Below are 20,019 nucleotides of genomic sequence, written 5' to 3'. Positions count from 1 at the left end.
CAAGTAAGCTCGCAATAACCATTATCCTATATAAAGATATTTTAAGCCCCTAAGGCACATAGGAGGCAGAGAGCTCGCAGAATCCATGTGACAAATTCATCAAGTGAGTGCCTTTTGCCACCCATATTTCTGTGCATTAACAGATGGATTACTGGACAGTCATTTACAGACAAAAAAATCCCCCATCATTGCCCACACAAGCAGCAAGCAAAATGGTTCAAAGCCCTTCAGTCAAAACCTGCATTTTAAGTTAGATGGGCTGTTGATGAACAAAAAAAAAAGGGCATTTTGTTTTACTAGTAAGAACAAAATTGTAATTCTCCTAACTTGTATTACTTCAAATATTCTGTCACTGCACTGGGAGAGAAAGAGCTATAGTTACAGCAGTCCAGAAATTCCCAGACGTGCTGTTTCCCTCCAACAGCCTCATTAGACTTCTGGCAAGAAGAAATCATGGCTCTGAGGAGTAGGACAAGTGCACAGGTCAACACACTTGGCTTCAAGCTCAGTCGTTCACAAGACATTTTCATGGCAACCTATAAATGCAATTGGTTGTGGAAGACTTGTCAGACAGCAGCTCTTTTCGTTTCATGCCATTGTCCTAAGGAATTCTGCTGTGATACCCCTCTGGACAACAAAGGACACAAATGTGCACATTGGAAGTGACCTTCTGCCCCTGTCAGCTGCTTTCTACACTGTAGAAGAGCCATTTCTCTAACTTGCTTTTTCTTGAAGAAATAAAAGTTTATCCTCAACAGAGTAGCAGCAAGAGTTTTTGATGCGTGGAAGCATCTTAACTTTGTTGACTCTATCACATCTGCTTCACCAACCATTTACAGCTTTTGTGCTGCTGCAGTTCTAAGTTTAAAGCACTCTCCCTCCCCACCAAACAAAAAATAGGAGCTTATGTTTTGCTCTTTTCATACATTTTTGTATACAAGATGCTTATGTTTTCCCTCTCAATCCTAAAAGAAAACTTCTACCTGGCTGAAGTTGCACGCCCTGAGAAATGTTCCCAGCTCATAGTTAACACTGACAGTCCTTTCTCCATGAGCTGTTTTTCCAACAGCACCTATTTCCTGGGCATACTGGACACCAGGTCAAGCCATGGGAAACCATTGCTTTGGTGCTCCATATTGGAGCTCCTCGTCCTGTGCAAAGCCTGCCCCCACTGCTGCTTGTGAAAATCAGCTCCTTCTAGTCACACAGCCCTGCACCCCAAGCATGTAATGATGGCATTCTCCCTTTCCCTACACAGAGACCCCCCTCATGGTCTTCCCCTCTTGGGAGATACCAAGAGACAGGAAAAAGGCAGAAAACAAAAGCTTTCAACACAGTTTGAGATTGCACCACTTCCAGCAAGTCTGCTCTGTCTTTGATCTATTGATTTCAAGGCCCTTAATGTGGGAAGCTGAAATGCAATTTTTTTCCACACAATTTATTTAAAAAAAAGAAAAGAAAAAAAGAAAACCCAGTAATGCAATGGAGAACTAAGAATTGCAGTGAAAAACTAACAAATATTGAGGGTGGATGTAAAAACCACAAATATCAGATCTGCCTATGACCAGAATATGCACTCAAGAGTCTTGGTCGAAATTCAAAAATAAAAAGTACAGAATCAAAGCTATTATTCAGCTATCATTTCAGAGACAGTAGTGAACTACAATGAATGGATATTATTGGATAAAATCCTGCAAGCACCGGTAGACAAGTTTTTTATTATATCTTACTGGAATGTCACCCAGAGCTACCCCTGTGAATTTTCATTAAATTGTCCCATAGCTATCTATAACTGCTTTGTTTACTTTCTCCCCTGAAGCTACTAACACAAAGCAAAATGAGTGAAAAGAATGAAGTTACAAAGCATTTATTACTGACATGCATTTTTACCTAGAAATAGGGATCTTTTCCTGTTTAGAAGAAAAGGTTCCAAGAAGGTTCTCCCAACCAATTGCAGTGCATCCTTCATAAGCTGCATATCCTTCAGATCCAGTCCTACTACAGATCCAGTTTGATGGGTTTGATGCTTTTAGTTGGAGGGCACCCATAGCAAGTGAATATCTGCAAATCTAACTGCTTCCTGGGAGAAAATTATTATAGAAAGATAAGGGAGGTAAAACTACTGCAACTTCACCAGCTTGATTTTTAACACCCTGTGCTCGCTTTATGCTCATCTCCTCAGAGGATATATCTCACCCTTCTCTGTGCTGTGCCAGTCTGAGAGTCTCTGGATGTCAGGAGCTGCAATGCAACAGCTGCCTGTGCTGGAACCACCAGCTGGAACCACCACATGAGAGCCACCACCTCCATTCCGAGCAGTGCCACCACACCGCCTCCACAATGAGCACTGCCACCACAGCACCTCCACTCCAAGCAGTGCCACCACATCACCTCCACTCTGAGCACTGCCACCACATCACCTCCACTCTGAGCAGTGCCACCACAGCACCTCCACTTTGAGCACCGCCACCACAGCACCTCCACAATGAGCAGTGCCACCACACCACCTCCATTCTGAGCACTGCCACCACACCACCTTCATTCTGAGCACTGCCACCACAGCACCTCCACTCCGAGCAGTGCCACCACAGCCCCTCCACAATGAGCAGTGCCACCACAGCACCTCCACTCCGAGCAGTGCCACCACAGCACCTCCACAATGAGCACTGCCACCACACCACCTCCACTCCAAGCAGTGCCACCACAGCCCCTCCACAATGAGCAGTGCCACCACAGCACCTCCACTCCGAGCACTGCCACCACACCACCTCCACTCTGAGCACCGCCACCACAGCACCTCCACTCTGAGCAGTGCCACCACACCACCTTCATTCTGAGCACTGCCACCACACCACCTCCACTCCAAGCAGTGCCACCACACCACCTCCACTCCAAGCAGTGCCACCACAGCACCTCCACTCCGAGCACTGCCACCACAGCACCTCCACTCCGAGCACTGCCACCACAGCACCTCCACAATGAGCAGTGCCACCACAGCACCTCCACTCCGAGCAGTGCCACCACAGCACCTCCACAATGAGCAGTGCCACCACAGCACCTCCACTCCGAGCAGTGCCACCACAGCACCTCCACAATGAGCACTGCCACCACACCACCTCCACTCCAAGCAGTGCCACCACAGCCCCTCCACAATGAGCAGTGCCACCACAGCACCTCCACTCCGAGCACTGCCACCACACCACCTCCACTCTGAGCACCGCCACCACAGCACCTCCACTCTGAGCAGTGCCACCACACCACCTTCATTCTGAGCACTGCCACCACACCACCTCCACTCCAAGCAGTGCCACCACACCACCTCCACTCCAAGCACTGCCACCACAGCACCTCCACTCCGAGCACTGCCACCACAGCACCTCCACTCTGAGCACTGCCACCACACCACCTCCACTCCAAGCAGTGGTCATGCACCTGGGCCATCCTGAGAGATCAGTGTAGCACTGCCTACAGCCCTTAGCACCAGCAGGCAGAAGTACCTGCCTTGCCAGAAAGTGCCCTCCAGCCCAGCACCCTCAGCAGAGCAGTGACATGGGCAGAGTGGCTCTGGTCTGAGAGAAGGAGAAAACGAAGTCCCAGCAAGACTGAAGACCTGCATGTTCACAATTAAAATGTTTAGAGAGTACTTTTGCTTCCCTTTGGAACAGGCAAGATGTTTTTAATAAAGGATCATTTGAGTCAATTAAACTTTGTTGATTTCTGGGTTTTTAACATGTCATTCCAAAACTGAAGGCCCCCTTGTTGAAATAAAAATTGGGTTTGGGAGGTGCAGGATAGAAGGCCAAGGTTTTATATAATTTCTATGAACTCAGGCAAGACTCACTTTTGTGACTCACTGATTATGACATCTTCTTTTCCTTGCAAGCATGATTTTTTCTGGAAAACAAATTATTTTCTTGCCTATCTTTAATTGATCCAAACACTGTCAGGTGAGAGACACTGCACATGCATACTCTTAAATGCATAGCTTCCTTTTTCCAAACCACAACTTCAAACAAAACTCATCAGAATCTGGAAAAGGACAAACAGAAAAAAGATACTTATACAGTTATTCTCTTTTTTTTTTTTCCTGTTTAGATTACATAGTTACATTTATGCCTCTGGACTGAAAAAATTTCCAGAGTTGTTTTTGTTGCAACAATATATGTGAGTTAGCCCACTGAAATGAATCGTAACAATCACACAGAAACAAAGCCAAGGGATTCATGGATGAACATCCTGGCACACTGGGCATCCCTGCCTGCACCAGCCTGACAGAGACAGGGCAGCCACTTCTGCACTTCTGCCTCTTCTCATCCCTCTCCCTTTCCCAAACACAGTCAGGAAATGCTCACTGACAAGTAGCAGACTTCAGCTAACACACCAGGACTCTTTTTAAAATGGAAAAAAGAAAATGGAAAATACAAGCAAAATTGCCATCAAAGGCATGAAGTTAATACTCAAAACCAGGAATTCAGGGGGAAAAAAAAGGGAGGACAACTTCAGTGCTTTTCCTCAGACACAGAAGCTTCCCTTCTCTGACAGCAGACTTAAAAAAAATTTCTTACCTAAGAATTTTCTAGATTAGTAAAGTAGACTTTTGGACAAAGAATTTTCAGTCTTTGTTGGAAATAGAATTAAAACAGAGTGTTCAATACACTGATATCAGATATAAAATTTGCACAAGAAATTAAATTGAGTTCCATAATTTCCTAGAAAATTTATATGCAGGTGAAGACTAAAGTTAGAGGTTTGGATTTGGGAATTACATGTGTTTTAAGACACATAGTAAGACCTCTAACCTCCACCAGAGCCACAATCTGCTGCCATGCAACAGCATAACTTTCTGCATTTCATGGAGAACAGCACTGGCAAAGCCCCACAAAGAGATTTTTAACGTCAACCCCCTGTCCTCTGTAGCCATGGAGGCATTCTGCTCCCACTTGAAATCAGTTATATATGGGTATCAGCCTCTGCTTTTGCAAAAACAAGGTTATACTTCTCGAGTCAGAGCAACAGTTAAAACTCTTTGTGCCAGTCTGTGACCCGATGCTGAGCTACAAATTCCTTTGAGTTTCTTGGCCTTCCGTTTTAGTGGAAAGATCATTTGGAGCTTTTTCCTGCCACTCTGGAAATGAAAAGGTCCCAGAGTGGAAGACAACACTTTTCTTCATCCTCAGTTCACAACTTCTCCTTCCAAGAGTCCCACCCCATGTGAAGGAATTCAGAGGATGCAGCTCTATCAAACACTATCAATACATTATGTAAAACCCTTGACTTGCATTTTTGATGTACGTATGTACCAGAGCTAAAATAAATTTTTGGAACTCTTACATATTAATCTTTCCATAGATTTTGCTTCCTCATTGTTGGTGAGAAAAACCTGAGACACAGCAAGGTATGTCTGAGGAACTGCAGGTAACAGCCTAATTTATTTATTAAATTATATTGTAGTCCACTCAGACATTTGATTGCTCCCAACTGCAGCACTCTGCAGAGATTTACCAACACTGAGAGGAAAGGAAACCAGAGGGAATGTATTTACAGCATCAGGATGAGGTCTGGGTTTTGTGCATTACATAGAGTATGTGCAGCCACTTTCCATATAGCTTGTAGATAACTGAAAGGCTGGGATTCATCTGAAGACTGTGGAAAAGTCAGATAGAGGTAGAGAGAATTTGGATGCTGGAACAGCATAAGGAAAAAGCCATCACAGAGAACTTTTCCTTTGATGTTCTTTCTGAAACTCACAGTGGGATCAGATCACACATTGTAAAAATCCCTGTCTTATTTCCATCATGAACCAGGGATCATGCAGAACACTCTGTGAAGGAGCAATTAATGAAGAGCATTTCTCTCTTACCTTACTCATCCATCCATTCAGAGCAGAATTAAAGAATTGCTTCCCCTGCCTCCACCATGCTGCTCCTTAGCCTGTGAAGTGCTCTGTGAATCACTGACACTGGTGCCAAAGCCAAGAAGCCATAGCAGTATTATTTTTCATAATCTTAGCTTGTCAAGATTGATTTCAAAATCAAGCTGTCTTTGGTACTAGGCATGCGACCTCCGAACAGCCAAAACCAGCAAAATAGTGTTTCTCTTCAAATGAGCAAATGAAGAGAATTTTCTCTTCCTCATCAATCAAGAATTCACTAGACTACTTTAAGTCAATTTTAACATCAGATGCAAGCTCTATTATTAACCCTGTTGTTAAGCTAGACATTTTTCTAGGGTAAGGATTGCTGGCAATAATCATCATATATGCACACAATTTTAGAAAAACCCTAGTTAACAGTAGCAGGTTATACTGGAACTGAGCAGAGTGACTATCAAGGTAAAGGATTCTTATAAACAACTAATACCACAAACAAAAAGCCTCTTAAGGATTTAGCATCTAAATACTCAAGAATTAAGCCTGCATGTCATCTTCTCAAGATCTGGAAAGGAAGGGAAATTTAAATTCTTTAATGGTCAATTATAGCAGCGCACAATAAATTAAATAATAACAAAAAAAAAATTCAAGCCAAGCCAATGAAACTAGTAATTTTTACAGTTTCCTATAATAAAACAGGTTTAGCAAAAATAGTTAGATTAGAAGCCAAACATATTTCACACTGCCTTGATGGGTTTCTACAAAGAAAACTCAGTAGCATACCCTGAAGATGTCTGCCATAAGCCATGGGAGTTTTGCTTTTGTATAAAGAAGGATCTTGGTTATATAAACAGGCTCTTCACTACAATAACACAAGTGGCGTATAAAGTACCATTAAAAATAAAATTAAGTGATGCTTACCCACCCACTGTCAAGGAGCCATAGATGCACAGAATAACCAGGTTGGTAGGGACATCAGGAGGCCTTTAGTCCAACCTCCTGCTATGTGCAAGCGCAGCTCTTGGGTCTGACCAGGCCATTCCCAGCTTTGTCCAGACAGGAATGAAACATTCCAAGGATGGTATTCTCCCAGCACCTCTAGTCAACCTGCACCCATGTTCAGCTGGCATAGTCAAGAAACTTCTCCCTATTTCAAAGCCACAATCTTTCCTATTTTAATTTATGACAAGTATCTCCTTGTCTTGTCACATACCTCTGTGAAGTGCCTGAATCCATCTTCTCAAAAACCTGCTCACAGGTACAGGGCTACTGCTGCCACATCCACACAAAGCCGCCTCTCCTGAAGAAGCCCAGCTCCATCACCCTCTCTCTCATAACAAGTATCCCAGCCCAATCCAGCCTGGGGGCTCTCTGCTCCATTTCCTCCAGCTTACCAATGTCCCTCCCACACTCTGGGCTCCAAAACTGGATGCAGTATTCCAAGAGGGGCCTAGCAAGTGCCAAACAGGAGCAAACAACCACTTCCATCACTACCAGCTCCAGAAGATCATGAAGGAATAGCCTCTTCTTCTGCCAGAATGCCACAGGATTGTACCCAGCCTGTTTCCCCACAGGTGCTCCCAGTCCTTTCCATCAGAGCTGCTGCCCCAGCAGTCAGTCACCACCCTGTCCCAGGTACAGGAATTACATTTATGCTGTTTATTTTAAGCTGTGGTACGTTACAGTTCTTCACATTCTGTCTCGAGGACACAGCCCTTTCACCCACAGCAGCGGTTAACATAGCTGGGAGAATTTCAGCTATCAATTTTAATGTCATGTCCCTGGCGCCATGGTATCTGTTGTACTCATTGTCATCTAAGGGCCCGAGTGAAGCTTGCCTTCCTTCTTTAAGTGATAATATTGGAAGGAGAAGGAGAAGGAGAAGGAGAAGGAGAAGGAGAAGGAGAAGGAGAAGGAGAAGGAGAAGGAGAAGGAGAAGGAGAAGGAGAAGGAGAAGGAGAAGGAGAAGGAGAAGGAGAAGGAGAAGGAGAAGGAGAAGGAGAAGGAGAAGGAGAAGGAGAAGGAGAAGGAGAAGGAGAAGGAGGGAAAGCTTAGATCTTCATGGCAGGCACACCAAAATGTTCATACCTTCCCCCATGCAGCTGTCCTTTTAAATGGCACTTTCACCCCATAAATGTCTTTTTCATAAGACAATTGTTCTTCTTGGAATGTTTGCAGAAAAAGAATGCACAGAATTTTTCATCCATGGATGAAAAGCTCCTAGACTGCTAGATTTTCCAAACAAAAGATGATGCAGTTTTTATAACCTGATAAGCCAAAACATTTTAGAAGCTAGAAAATTCTGCTGTATCAACCTACTATTTAAACTTGGAAAAGATTTCATCTTCCTTTCTAGAGGACCAAAGTTTGCCTTTAAAAAAATAATTTAAAAAAATGTAATTACTAACAGAGCAAGTGACGTGACAGGAACTGTGCTAAGTGGTCTCCACCACCAACTGTGTAACAGCATCCCAGACTGGTGTTAAGGTCAGATCTTTTACCTATTTTAAAATTTCAATACTGAAAGTAGAAATTAATTCAGGTTTGAGACTATTAAGAGTTCAGTCCTGCTTTTCCTGACATTATCCCTTCAACACTAGTATTGTTGTTCTGATTATTTTCACCCCTGTGCCAAGTGCTACTTGTAGCATGGCTTAAATAGATCTCATGACAAGGGAACTGGGTTCATGTGTACAGCACAGGAGGTCGGCTGCCAGGCAACTGGAGAGGCAAAAATTTCTAGAAGGTGGTAGTCTGACAGGGTCAGAGAGTTTGGGTGGGTTCTACCACCCCCATTAAATCAATTTAGCTGTCATTCCACCAAATTACTAACTGAGCCAGAATGAAGAGCATCCCATCTGTCCTGCCTGCAGTCCCTAAATGCTGCCCAGGAGGAGATGCAGAGATAGCAGTGAAGAATTCCTCTCCAAGTCCAGTCACAGTAATCACATTAAAGTTATCCTGCATTCACATACGCCTAGGGCCTGATTATCAGCCACACAGCTTTTGATTCTTCATGGTCACCTTACAAACACCATGGGAAGGATTCTTCTGGCCTATACTTCAGCTTGTCCACATATCAGGCTACTTGGCTAACACATTTGCATATGTTTCTTCTAGTCTGAGAATACACTTGCACACTTTAATAAATTAATTACCAATACATTACTTAAAGTATATAGGTAATACACTCTTCCAGCAGAAGAAAAAGAGCTCAAAAGAAAGAAAGGCTAAAGATTGAGAAATCTGACCTGCAAACACTGCTTGGAGGTTCATTCAACAGCTATTCTACAATATTTGATTAATAAAACCATTCCATTTTAGAGCTTGGTACAACATTCTGTGCTTAAATGGTTGTATTGAAATACTCTTATAAAGTAGTTCAACTGAAGTCTCTGGAAATGCTTGCTAGAGAAGATGTCTGTTGGATTTAATGCATTCCTAACCAAATAATGGCATGACTGTAGGGGTACCTAAAGGTTCCAGTTTGACTACAGGCGCCACTGTTCTAGGAACTGTGTCAATGGTTAAAGGAACTGGTGTCCCTATTCAAGGATCCCAGGATCAGCTTCACAGAAGAGTAGATGTCTACACGTGTTTGGAAATAGAAACACCTGAAGGACACAGGTTGCTCATATACTCAGTGAATCAGTCAGCTTCCCCAATACATTTCACCAAAAGAACTTTATCTCTGATGTTCCTCAAAGGCCATACTGCATTCTGAAGACCATATAAACAAACTTGTGTATTACTTAAGTTCCAGGACCACTGCAGATACTCCAAACAAGTCCTTCACCATCAGGAAAGATTTGATCAATGAATTACCTTCAACTCCTTTTAACATTTTTGCAGTGGGAACCTCCTCTTTGGTTAAGAGAGAAACCCTATAGAAACCTTGTTTCTAGACTCCCAGCTCAAGAAAATCACATGAAGTTTATTTTCCTGAGTCACTTCCCTGAATTTATGCCTCTCATATTCTTCCATAGAGAAGACATTGCAGGAGTGGCCTGCCTATTTTTCTGTATGTTGTGGCACATCCAGAGGCACTAGGGAATGCACACGATCCTACAGCTTCTCCTAGAAGCAGTACCACTGTTACCAATTTAAAACATCACCTTAAATACAAAAATCTAAGAGGTGTTTTTGCTAGAAGGCAAAAAGAAGACACAAAACACCCAACAAACGTCTCATGGCTGGCAAATTTCCCCACAACACAAGAATTCTCGTGGGGAATGTATACAGGGAAAAAGCAGCAGATTATTAGAAGTTGATGGGGTTTAGCTTACACACATCTAGAGGGAATGATAAAAGTCAAGCACTGGTCACAATGGACAGAAAAACACGACCTGTTTATTACTGCCATACAACTATGAAGGAAGTCTTCTTATCAGCTAGCAAAGTTTCTAAGGAATTCAAATCTATGGAAAAACCATCCCTAACTGAACCAAGCCTCAGCAGTGAGGAGAGAGCATATTAATGAGGCAAGGCTAGGAGGCACGATGAGGAGATAACAATACCCATAGGAGTTACACCAGTATTAAATGTGACTTTATTACCATATTATTCTCCTATGAGTCTTTACAGCAAGAATAACTCTGTTTATACAGATGTTCTTTCAACCACCAGCTATTCCAGATTAAACACACACACAGAGAACCTTGATATTTTAAGATTACAGGCCATTAGATTAAATTAGATTTGTTATTTTGCTGCAGTATGCCACTAGGCTTTACAAGGTTGATATATTCTTTCAGTGAAACTGAGACACATTAATTGAAATGAGATACCACACCTTTAATAATGCAGACTGATGTAGCTCTCTCACAGGATTTTTCATTCAGGGCCTTTATTTTAATTCCTCTGAGTGCTACTAATAAGGTGCATTTTATCATTAGGAGGGCATTCTTCACTTAAGTAGTACATGCCAAGCTAAACTAAAATAATAGACTAGTTTGCTGTTACAAGGGGGATGCACAGTTGATATTTATGCAAGCCTGAACTCCGGTTTCCTACCCAAAGGTATCCACCAAAACTTCAGTGTAATTTAGACCATTCTACACTGCAGCATCCAGATTAAAGTAATGCTGGTAGAGAAAAAGGAAGGCTTGTGGCACCCAGAAGACCATCTCTGGTGAAAGGTGACAGACCCAAGGAGTAAAAACAAGACCCCTAAGACCTCTGGAGCAGTGGAATCGAAGTTCCTTGATCCTTGCAGATCTAAACACTCATAACTTAATGTCTTGGCTGCCCATCTGCAAGAAGAGGAGAAGCCTCTTTTTCCAGTTCTACCACAGGAGAAATGTATTGCAGACCACAGGGTGGATTTCTGCAGCCCTACAACAATAGTGACAGCCCTCACACAAGGATTTAAACCAGATGAGAATCAAGTCACACAACTTAATTGTTAGAAATAAAAATGCACAGTAAGCTGAGAGAGTTTTCAGTCTGTCCATTTCTACTTTCATTTCCTTGCATGGCACTATTTTACAGCCCAAGACAGATTTTAAGCTGTCTTACACTGCTAACATTCTCACTAGCTTGTCTGCTCCATACTACAGGTTCAATAGCTCTCCTTGCTATTATAACTTTATAATTATATTTTTTTTCATTTGAGAGAGATGTAATTTTAAATGGTCAGAGGGGAGTTGGAAGACGCAACACACTGGACATTTCCTAACATCTCTAGGCCAGAGAATAAACTGGTGAGAGACAAGTACAGAGCCAGGTGAAGCAGATGGACTTAGTAGCCAGCCGCAGCATGACCCCCATTTCTGCCTTTCACGCAAATTGATAGGGCTTGGCACACTGAATGTTGATACCTTATCATTTCCTAATTTTTTTATTTTATTTCTTTTTAAGACTGACATTGCTTTTCAATAACTTTGCACTAGCATATCAAGTTCTGCATAATTCAATCAGTTCAAACCATCCAGATTAAAAGGGTAAATGCTGACCAGATTTTTGGAAGAGGTAATAACCCTCATCCTCTACAGCTTAAGCCAAACTGGGATTAAAAGGAAATACGGTGTGTTAGGCAAATTAAGCCACATTTGCTTCACTGGCAGCTTCTTCCTTCTTTCTCTTAGCGGGAGCATCAACTCTGGGCATTGCTGGAGAGGCAGATGCTTCCCTCTCACACCACAGCTGTGGCAATGCTCCAGGCTCCTGACACATTCCTCCCAGGCAAGGGGACGGTTGCAAAATTAACAGTACATTAGTTCTGTCACTCAGGCATCAAGCAGATGATGCTTTAAAATTTGAAGGAAGCACAAGAAGTTATTGATGGCTTCCCCTGTACACATTGAACTCTTGGATTTGCATAGAGGACAAAGAACTTAAAGAGCTCTCCTGCTCTGCTCACCAGGGCCTGTGCAGCACAATAAACAGGCATGAGACCTCCTCCCACAGTGAACTGTGGAATAAACTGCCCAAGAGGGAAGTTTCTGCCTGACCCACAAGGTTTGTTCTAATACAGGAAAGCTTATAGTCCCTTAATTATTATCGTGCCTGGAGTGGCTGATGACAGCTTTGTTATCTACGGAGAACTGCTTCACCATTGAGTTCTTGGCTTCATTGGCAGTCAGGAGGACTCATGGTCACAAGGTATTTTTATACCATATGTATGATGGACTCACGTGCCTCTCTCCCTTGGTCCTCTGTCGTAAAGAAGGCTATAGAGAAACTGCTGTATTCATCTTCCCAAGACAAACGGTGTCTATGTGCACTTCACTTTTCCAAGCTGCATGCTCACCTTTCCTTGGCACAAAAGCCCTTCTTTTCACATTCATCACGGTTCCTCTGCCTCTGGTCCTACACCAGCCAGATTCACATCATGTCAGGGCCAGTTCCCTGAAGACTGACACAGCATTACTTTTCCAATTGATACTGGACTAAAACATTCACAGTCTGAAATTCACAGGGCTTCACAGAATCTTAAAGTCACAACGATTTTTACAACCTTTTGCCTAGTCACTTTCAGGAAAGAGAATCCACTGAGGCTTTCTAAAAGCTGCAGATTAAATTCAAAGCCTACAGCTGAAGGGAGCAGCTACCTTGGTATCTGGGTTTATGCCACCTTCACACATGTTCTGTACCGGAAATCAGATGGAGAGCTATTTTCAGCGTCTCTATTGGCATATGCCAAAATATTTATCTATTAAATTTGACCCACCACCTGCCCATCTTTCCGTTTTACGTCTCGAGCAAACAGCAAGCACATCTATTTTTTCGGCCCTGCTTGAACAGCCAGACTAAATATCTCTCCTTGGTCGGCCGAGAGACGGGAGCAGGGGCAGCAGGGCTGTCCCCGGGCTGGCAGCGGTGGCGGCCCGCCCCTCCGCGCACTGCGGAGCGCTCCCTGCGCGGCCGCCGCCGCCGCTCGAGGCCCGGGGAGCCGGCGGGGCGCGGGGCCGGGCGCTCCCCGGCGGGCGGGAGCCCCGGGGCACGGGGAAGCATCCGCGTCCGCTCCGTGGCTCGGCGCACCTGCCCAGCTCATGTTTACAGCCGGGGTCCCGTTCATCCCAGCGCCGGGGCGGAGAGGGGAAATGCGATTAACAGATTAAGTTTGGAAGCGGCGGAAGGGGGGCGGGGGCCCATCCAAAGGCGCGCACCCTGCGCGGGGGCTGAGCGGCGGCTCGGTCGGCCCCGGCTGCTTTGCCCGCAGCGAGGAAAGCTGGGAAGAGCGGCGGGGAGGCCGGGATAGAGATCAGCGTGGAATAAAACGCCCATAGTCCCGGGGGGACAGCGACCGTGGGGGGGGAGGGAAGGACACCGGGTTGTCCCGTGGGGCGTCCCCGATGGGGTCTGGCTCCCGCACCCCTGCCATCCCGCGGGCTTACCTCGATCCATTTCTGAGCCTCGGTGAAGGCCAGCTCAGGCTGGGGGGGCTCGGCAGGAGGCTGAACCTCTCCCAGCTCCAGCCCAGGACTGGCCATCTGCAGGGCCCCGGCGCGCCGCGGCTGCGGCGGGGGAGAAGCCAGGCACCGAGTCGCCAGCCCGGGGAGAGCCGCGGCCGCAGCGAGGGGACGCCGGAGGCCGCTGCCTGTCTGTCCCTGCCTCTCCCTGCTCGCAGCCGCCGGGGCGGGAGCCGGGGGCGGCGGCGCTCGGCAGCCCGGCTGGCTGCAGCTCGCCTGCGGTAACCTCTCTCCGCCGGTGCCCGTCCGCCCGCCCGCCCTGCCGGCTCGGTCCTCCCTCGGCTGCCGCCCCGCCCGCCCCGCCGGCGGAGCGGAGCTGCGCTGCGCTGTCCTGAGCTGCCAGCTAAAAATAAAACAGACGGGCGAAGCCGCTTTGCCTTCAGCCCATGCAAATGCCCGCGCCGCCGCCTCCCCGCCGCGAGCATCGCATCGCGGGCGGCGCTGTGGCCGGGGGGGGCGGGCGGGCGGGGGACTCGGGCACCCCCCGTGGGGACGGGGACGGAGACGGTGATGGAAAGGCACTCCCTGCCTGGGGAAGAGCCGCTCCCCTCACCCCTGCTCCCGGGGAGGGGGGACTCGATGGCCAGGCTCCCCCTGCTTTGGGGGCAGCCAGTCCCCCACCCTCAGCTCTCGGAGGGCACCGAGCCGCACACGGTGAATTACTGTTTGCGGCTGCTGCCTTAAACACCTCGTTAATCGATGCTGCTCCGCCGAGCACCCGAGAATCTCCCTGTCCGCGGCGGGAAAGAGCGCTCTCCTCACCCGGCCGTCCCTCACCCACCTGCCCGAGGGCCGGGGCCGCTGCACCGGGAGCGGAGCACGGCAGGTGCCTCTGAGGGCACTGCGGAACATCTCCTCGGGCTGCTCAGGGGCCACGCCGGCCTTGCGTGAGGGCCAGCACAGGGCTGGACTGCGTTAGTCTTCCCTGAGAAGCAGAACAGGCATCAAGGTGTGCTTAAAAATATATACCATGAGTGAATGCTTCCCGGTTTTGTCTTTATGCAGAGGAAGAAATCCAACTCTGTCCTGCAGAGACTTGCATGCCTAACTTACATGGTGTGAGTAGTCCCAGATCAAGCAGATGCTTTTTAGCCTAAGGTTAAGCATAGAAGTTTCTAGAAACAGAAAGGAATTTTTTTTCACCAGGCCTTCTAAAAGACAAATCCTAAAAATCTCCTCTCACAAGTGTTCAAAACATGAGCCAAAGTTACTTGCTTATATTTGCGAAAGCATAGAAAAGTATCTGTGTGCTGGAAATGCAGGTGTGTGAACTTTAACCCCTACTGCTAAGGTTTTTTTGAAAGGGGTCATAGCTGGCCACTTCTTCAGCTTGCGATAGGTGTCAACAAGTTTTGACAAGAAGCAAACTGTAGGATCTACTTTTCAACATGCCCTTAGTTTGGGCCTTATTTCCCCTCAGTTCCGTAGCCGGGATTTTAAATATTGTTTATTTTGATAGTCAACAAAAATTGCCAACTTTTAAAATATAAATATACCCCAAAAGTGTATATATTTAACTCTGTTACCATTCTAGGAATTTGTCTTTATTGTTTGCTACCTTTTTTTTCGGTCTTTGTTTATTGCCTCAAATATGCTGGAGTAACAAAGGGCCTAAGAACAGGATATAAGGTTTATAGGGATTTTTCTGAGAACTGCAACTAGACAAAAACTAGATGAATGGAAAATCTAATCTCAAATATTTAAAGATAAATAAGAAGTGTATTTTGAAATACTTATGCTAACAATCTATTTTCTGATTCTTGTAATATTTAAATAACATTGATGTTTATCAGACATCAATTAGATTCATTCTCCTGGGGCAGTGAAAGACTAACAATTTAAAATAATTATCCTACCTCTTTTTTTTATTACTGTGCAATATCAAATGCATGATTTTCCTGTCTGGTGATCTCAACATCACCTCTTGGAGAACTAGAAGAGCTGGATTGGGCTGGGGTAAGCCCTTGTCTAGAAGTGAGGGGTGGACATTCATTTCCCATTTATGCAGTCAAGTTTCATGGATCGTTAAAGAAAATGTGCTCTGATATACACATCTCTTTATACGCTTACAGCCAAGCACACACAACTTTTTAAATTTGTTAAATCCCCACACCACCACATGGATACAGAGCTAGTACAGTCTTTAAAGAGCCCTGTTATGTATTTAGGAGTGTAAAAGAAACTCTGGCAGTGGGAATCTGGCCACTTCTTTTCTAATCCTAATCCTGAACCAGCTTCTCATTCGGTCAAGTAGAGGCAGCATCCGTACCTCCCTGTTCCCATGGAAACACACTTCTAGCATCAGCCCAGCTTACTTTCTTTTTTTTTTTTTTTAAATCACCATCTGCCTGGGGAGTTGCAGGGCTTGCTCTAAGCCCCTCGAATACAGTCACAGGTTTTTCAGTGATTCTCCTTTCCATATAACAACCACCCTGGCAATGGCAGAAGACAAAATATGAAAACTAGAATGTTAGAAACTCCAGCAAGGTTTTCCCAAGGTCACTCAGTTGCTCCTAACTAGAAACATTGCTTGAAACTTAGTGGTGGAATTTGCAGCAGCAAAAACGTAGGAGATTTTTTTCTTGGAAGTTGGTTTCAAAATTCTCTTATTTAAGAGCAAGTGCTTCAGTTTAACTTCTTCTTTTTTCATTCCAGAAAAAAACTCAAGCCAGCACTTCAACAATCCTTATCAACACACTCGTATCTGCATTTATTAGACAGGAGAAATCCTATGGGGATGCAGGTATCAGTGTCAAATTGCATATCTTTGTCCAGGTTCAGTTACCCTTCCCAAAAGCAGACTGTGCCTGTGCATAAGTAAAGTAGGTGTAGAAAAATGCATAACATAGTGGTTATAGGAGAAAGCAGAAACAGAGAAAGGTAGTCTTCTCTGGTTTGCAGGGATCTTTATGCTGCTGTGCACAAATGGAAAAATAGAGGCTTTGAGGAAGATGCATTTTAGGTATTCAGCTTCTATTAATTGGTTTGGTCTTCTACTTTGTTTATTTTCCTCTGCTGGGAAGAGGAACTCTCCTGTTTCTTTTTTGTGTTCAACTGGCATCTAAAATTGTTAAGCCTCTTGAGTAGCAAGAGCAGAGGTTTAATAAGGCCTGACTGCTGTTCTGGCAGGCCTGGTCTTATCCCATGGCAAAAATGAGCAGCTTGCTCCAAGGAAGCTGTGTCCTGAACAGCTTCTGCCACTACAACTGTCTCCCTCAATGAGCAGGTCTGGTGTTCCAGACCAAGCTCTCAGCAAAGCTACTCCTAGATGGCATCTTTGTGGTCTTGCTAGTCTTTCTGGTTGTATTAGCCTGACAACAAAGCTTTTCCTTCAAAGCCAATCTGTCACAAATGCTTCCAGCAACATGTGTAAAACCTCCATTTGAAAAACATTTCTTTTACCAAAAAGCATGGCACAGAGAACAAATGGGTGAAACACCCAAGGATCATACAATTCCATTCTATGTTACCTTGCTCATGTATCTTTTCTTTGGGGGCTTTTACCAATGTACCTTAAATCAGCAAGGCCCGGTGTCTGTTTAAGAAAGGAAGTTATCCTGCTGCCATCAGGGCTCTTCTGCCTCCTCCTCTCCTTCACAGTCTGTCACTCTGGGCTGAAATTCTCTGAGCAGTACTTCTTTTTTCTCCAGACCATAATGGTGGTACTTTGCGATGTTGCACAGTCCTGGGCCAGATCTCAGAGAAATCTGAGCTGAACCATAAGCATGCTGTTCTGGCTAAGTATCTTCCCTGTTGTTTGCTCAAGGACTTCTATACATATATATTTCTTTGGTATATTGCTTGTCTTTTTTTGTGCCTTTCAGAAATCACTGAATATCATGCAGAGAACTTGAGGTTGTATGGTATTTATTGTAAAAATTCTGCTTGGAATTCCTTCATTTTCTAAAGCATAAGCCAGGGGCAGGCACACCCAGCACAACTCAATTTAACCTCCAGATCATTTCAGAACTGCAATGCCCGAGCTGCCATGGGCCTGACACTGCTGCAAAGAGCAGCCTGGCTGCCTGGTTGTGCTGTGGGAGCTGGACAGCTCTGGCAGAATGTTGGTACTAATGCTTCTCAACAGGTATTAACCCTGCCAGAGAGTATTTGGAGATTTTGTTCCTGACTTTACTGATTTGACTTTACTGCCTTTACTGACAAAGGTAGGCTGTGCATTTTCACAGCCTGTCCTCTGTGCAAGGGTGAGTTGGGAGCTGAGCTGAGTGAGCAGATGAGAAGAGCCCTTGAAGCAGCATCTATCAAGGCAGAGGAGGGTGGTGGAGAAGATGGTTACCAGGAGTTTAGGATTCTCTTCTTTGATAAAACTAGAGTCAGAGACAGTTCTACTCTCAATGACATGCAAGCTATCTTGGAGAGAAAGCTGGTAATAATATCCACTTGGAAGCAAGACATAGAAAATCCCTACTTTTGAAAAATTACTCTTTGAATGAGCTTTAGTTATTTTTAATTCTCATGAAAAATAAATGAATCTGTGACCATGGGAGCATGTTGATTTTTTCCTACCACTCAGACAAATGTTGTGACTTCACATTTTATTTAATCAGGGCATCTGCTCTAGTATATTGCAGTGTTCAGCATTTGGCTGACAGCATCTGTTTGTTTATCCCGGCCATGCTGTCTTCTATCACAGTCACTTTCTCTCTGGTACCACTCATTCAGCAGCATATTGTCAGTCTTGGCATTGATGTTCTGTGTCATTCTGGGAATTACAGGAGTAGATGAATCATCTGAATTTGCTCTTTCCTGGGAGAACAGCATGATTATCCCTTCTCACACTGTCCTGGAAGAAGGTGAAGCCCTTTTGTGAAGAAGTTTTTCTCTATTTTGGACTTTTATATAGATTTTTGAAAGCTAGTACAGCCAATTGTCATCTGGTAGCTGAGCACCATTTGATATTTTCCTATTTTTCTGTGTTTGCATTTAATTAAATTTTTAGGCTTTAAAAGCTGTTAAAAATCTATGTTTGGATATACCATGTTGTTATTTAATGAGCTATAAGCCTAATGAACCAGAGTGCAGGTGATTCAAAATGAGAGCTCACATGCATAAGCGCATGTAAATATTCAATGTAATTTACAAGCTGTAATTTTGAGGGGGTTCACCATCCTCTGTTCCCTGTCTGAGAAATCCCTGATCAATATATCTTTGTTTTAAATGTTGCTGTGCCTTTAGTTGTGAGGTTTTCCTGCCTGGCCTTCCTTTCTGGCTCTGAGACTTGCTTCTACCTCTCCTGGAGGCCTCCAGATCCCAGGCTGATAGCTCTGCTAATGGCACAGAGCCTGGCTTAGCTTCTCCTTTCGTCCACAGCCATGGTGGATTCTCCTACTCAGCCAAACAACCATTTCCTTCCTCCTTTTTATTGTTCTCATCCAGACCTGCCTTTCCTCTAGTATAGGAAATTCCTATATCCAGCCTCCTCTTTAGCAAGCATCTTTTTTTTTTTCTCTGTGAGCCTGCTGTCTTTTGTCCCGTCTTGCCATAATCTTGTGTCTCTCAGCTCCAGTATGTATCTCAGGTACTTCTCACTTCCTCTTGTTCATATGAAGTATGTGGATGGAAAACCCAACGCATAAAAACCATGAAAACTGCTGGGAAAGAAAAGCAGAGAGAAGACCCGTGAGAGGAGGAAGATCACAAAGAGGTGATAACAAGTTACACAAGGTTAAGCAGACATAAACTGGGTTGACAAGTGAGCAGTAATACAAGAAATAAGTGGAGGAGTGGTGAAAAGGAAGTGAAGGAATCTGAAATAAATAGGTATTAAGGTAAAGGGAAGAATAACTCTGAGCACAGAACCATTGAACTTGTCAGAGTATCCTTTCATTCTGCACTCACAGCTACCAAGCATCACAAGGTCCAAGTCCATATATGTTCTTTCCAGATCCTCTCATAAAATATATGCCAGATTACAAGAGGAAAATGTCCACATGCCCAGACCAGCGACTGAAAGGGTACTCTGAAGGAATGTGTGTCTCTTCCACCCTGCTCTCTGCCCCCAGAGCTGCATAGCTCTAACCTCTTGACAGGTCAAGCCTGGAAAAGGATGTGGCAGGACAATGGGTCTTTCACCAGCTGTTATCAAAGATCTTTTTAGCCCATTAAAACAAAAGTGCATTGATGGGGAGCGGATGCTCATAGGTTTGTGTACCTGCCAATATGACATCCTGTTTCTTTAATGCAAAGACAACAAGCAGCCTTCACTTCTCTGCTGAG

The 20,019-nt window shown here is 44.7% G+C and overlaps 1 protein-coding gene across 1 annotated transcript in view; it reads right to left on the bottom strand.

Annotated features, from left to right (window-relative positions):
* Window positions 1-14,206, bottom strand: part of LIMCH1 (LIM and calponin homology domains 1) — a 175,784-nt gene extending 161,578 nt beyond the window's left edge. The window contains exon 1 of the mRNA XM_030948295.1: window positions 13,708-14,206. Coding sequence (XP_030804155.1) covers window positions 13,708-13,803 — 96 coding nt within the window. The 5' untranslated portion in view covers window positions 13,804-14,206. The remainder of the gene's footprint in view (window positions 1-13,707) is intronic.
* Between the last annotated feature and the right edge of the window lie 5,813 nt (window positions 14,207-20,019).

The sequence above is a fragment of the Camarhynchus parvulus genome, chromosome 4 (assembly GCF_901933205.1).
Source record: "Camarhynchus parvulus chromosome 4, STF_HiC, whole genome shotgun sequence".
NCBI classification, from domain to species: Eukaryota; Metazoa; Chordata; class Aves; order Passeriformes; family Thraupidae; genus Camarhynchus; species Camarhynchus parvulus.
Note: the sequence above shows the minus strand (reverse complement) of the source record. Positions and strands in the feature narration are given on the sequence as shown.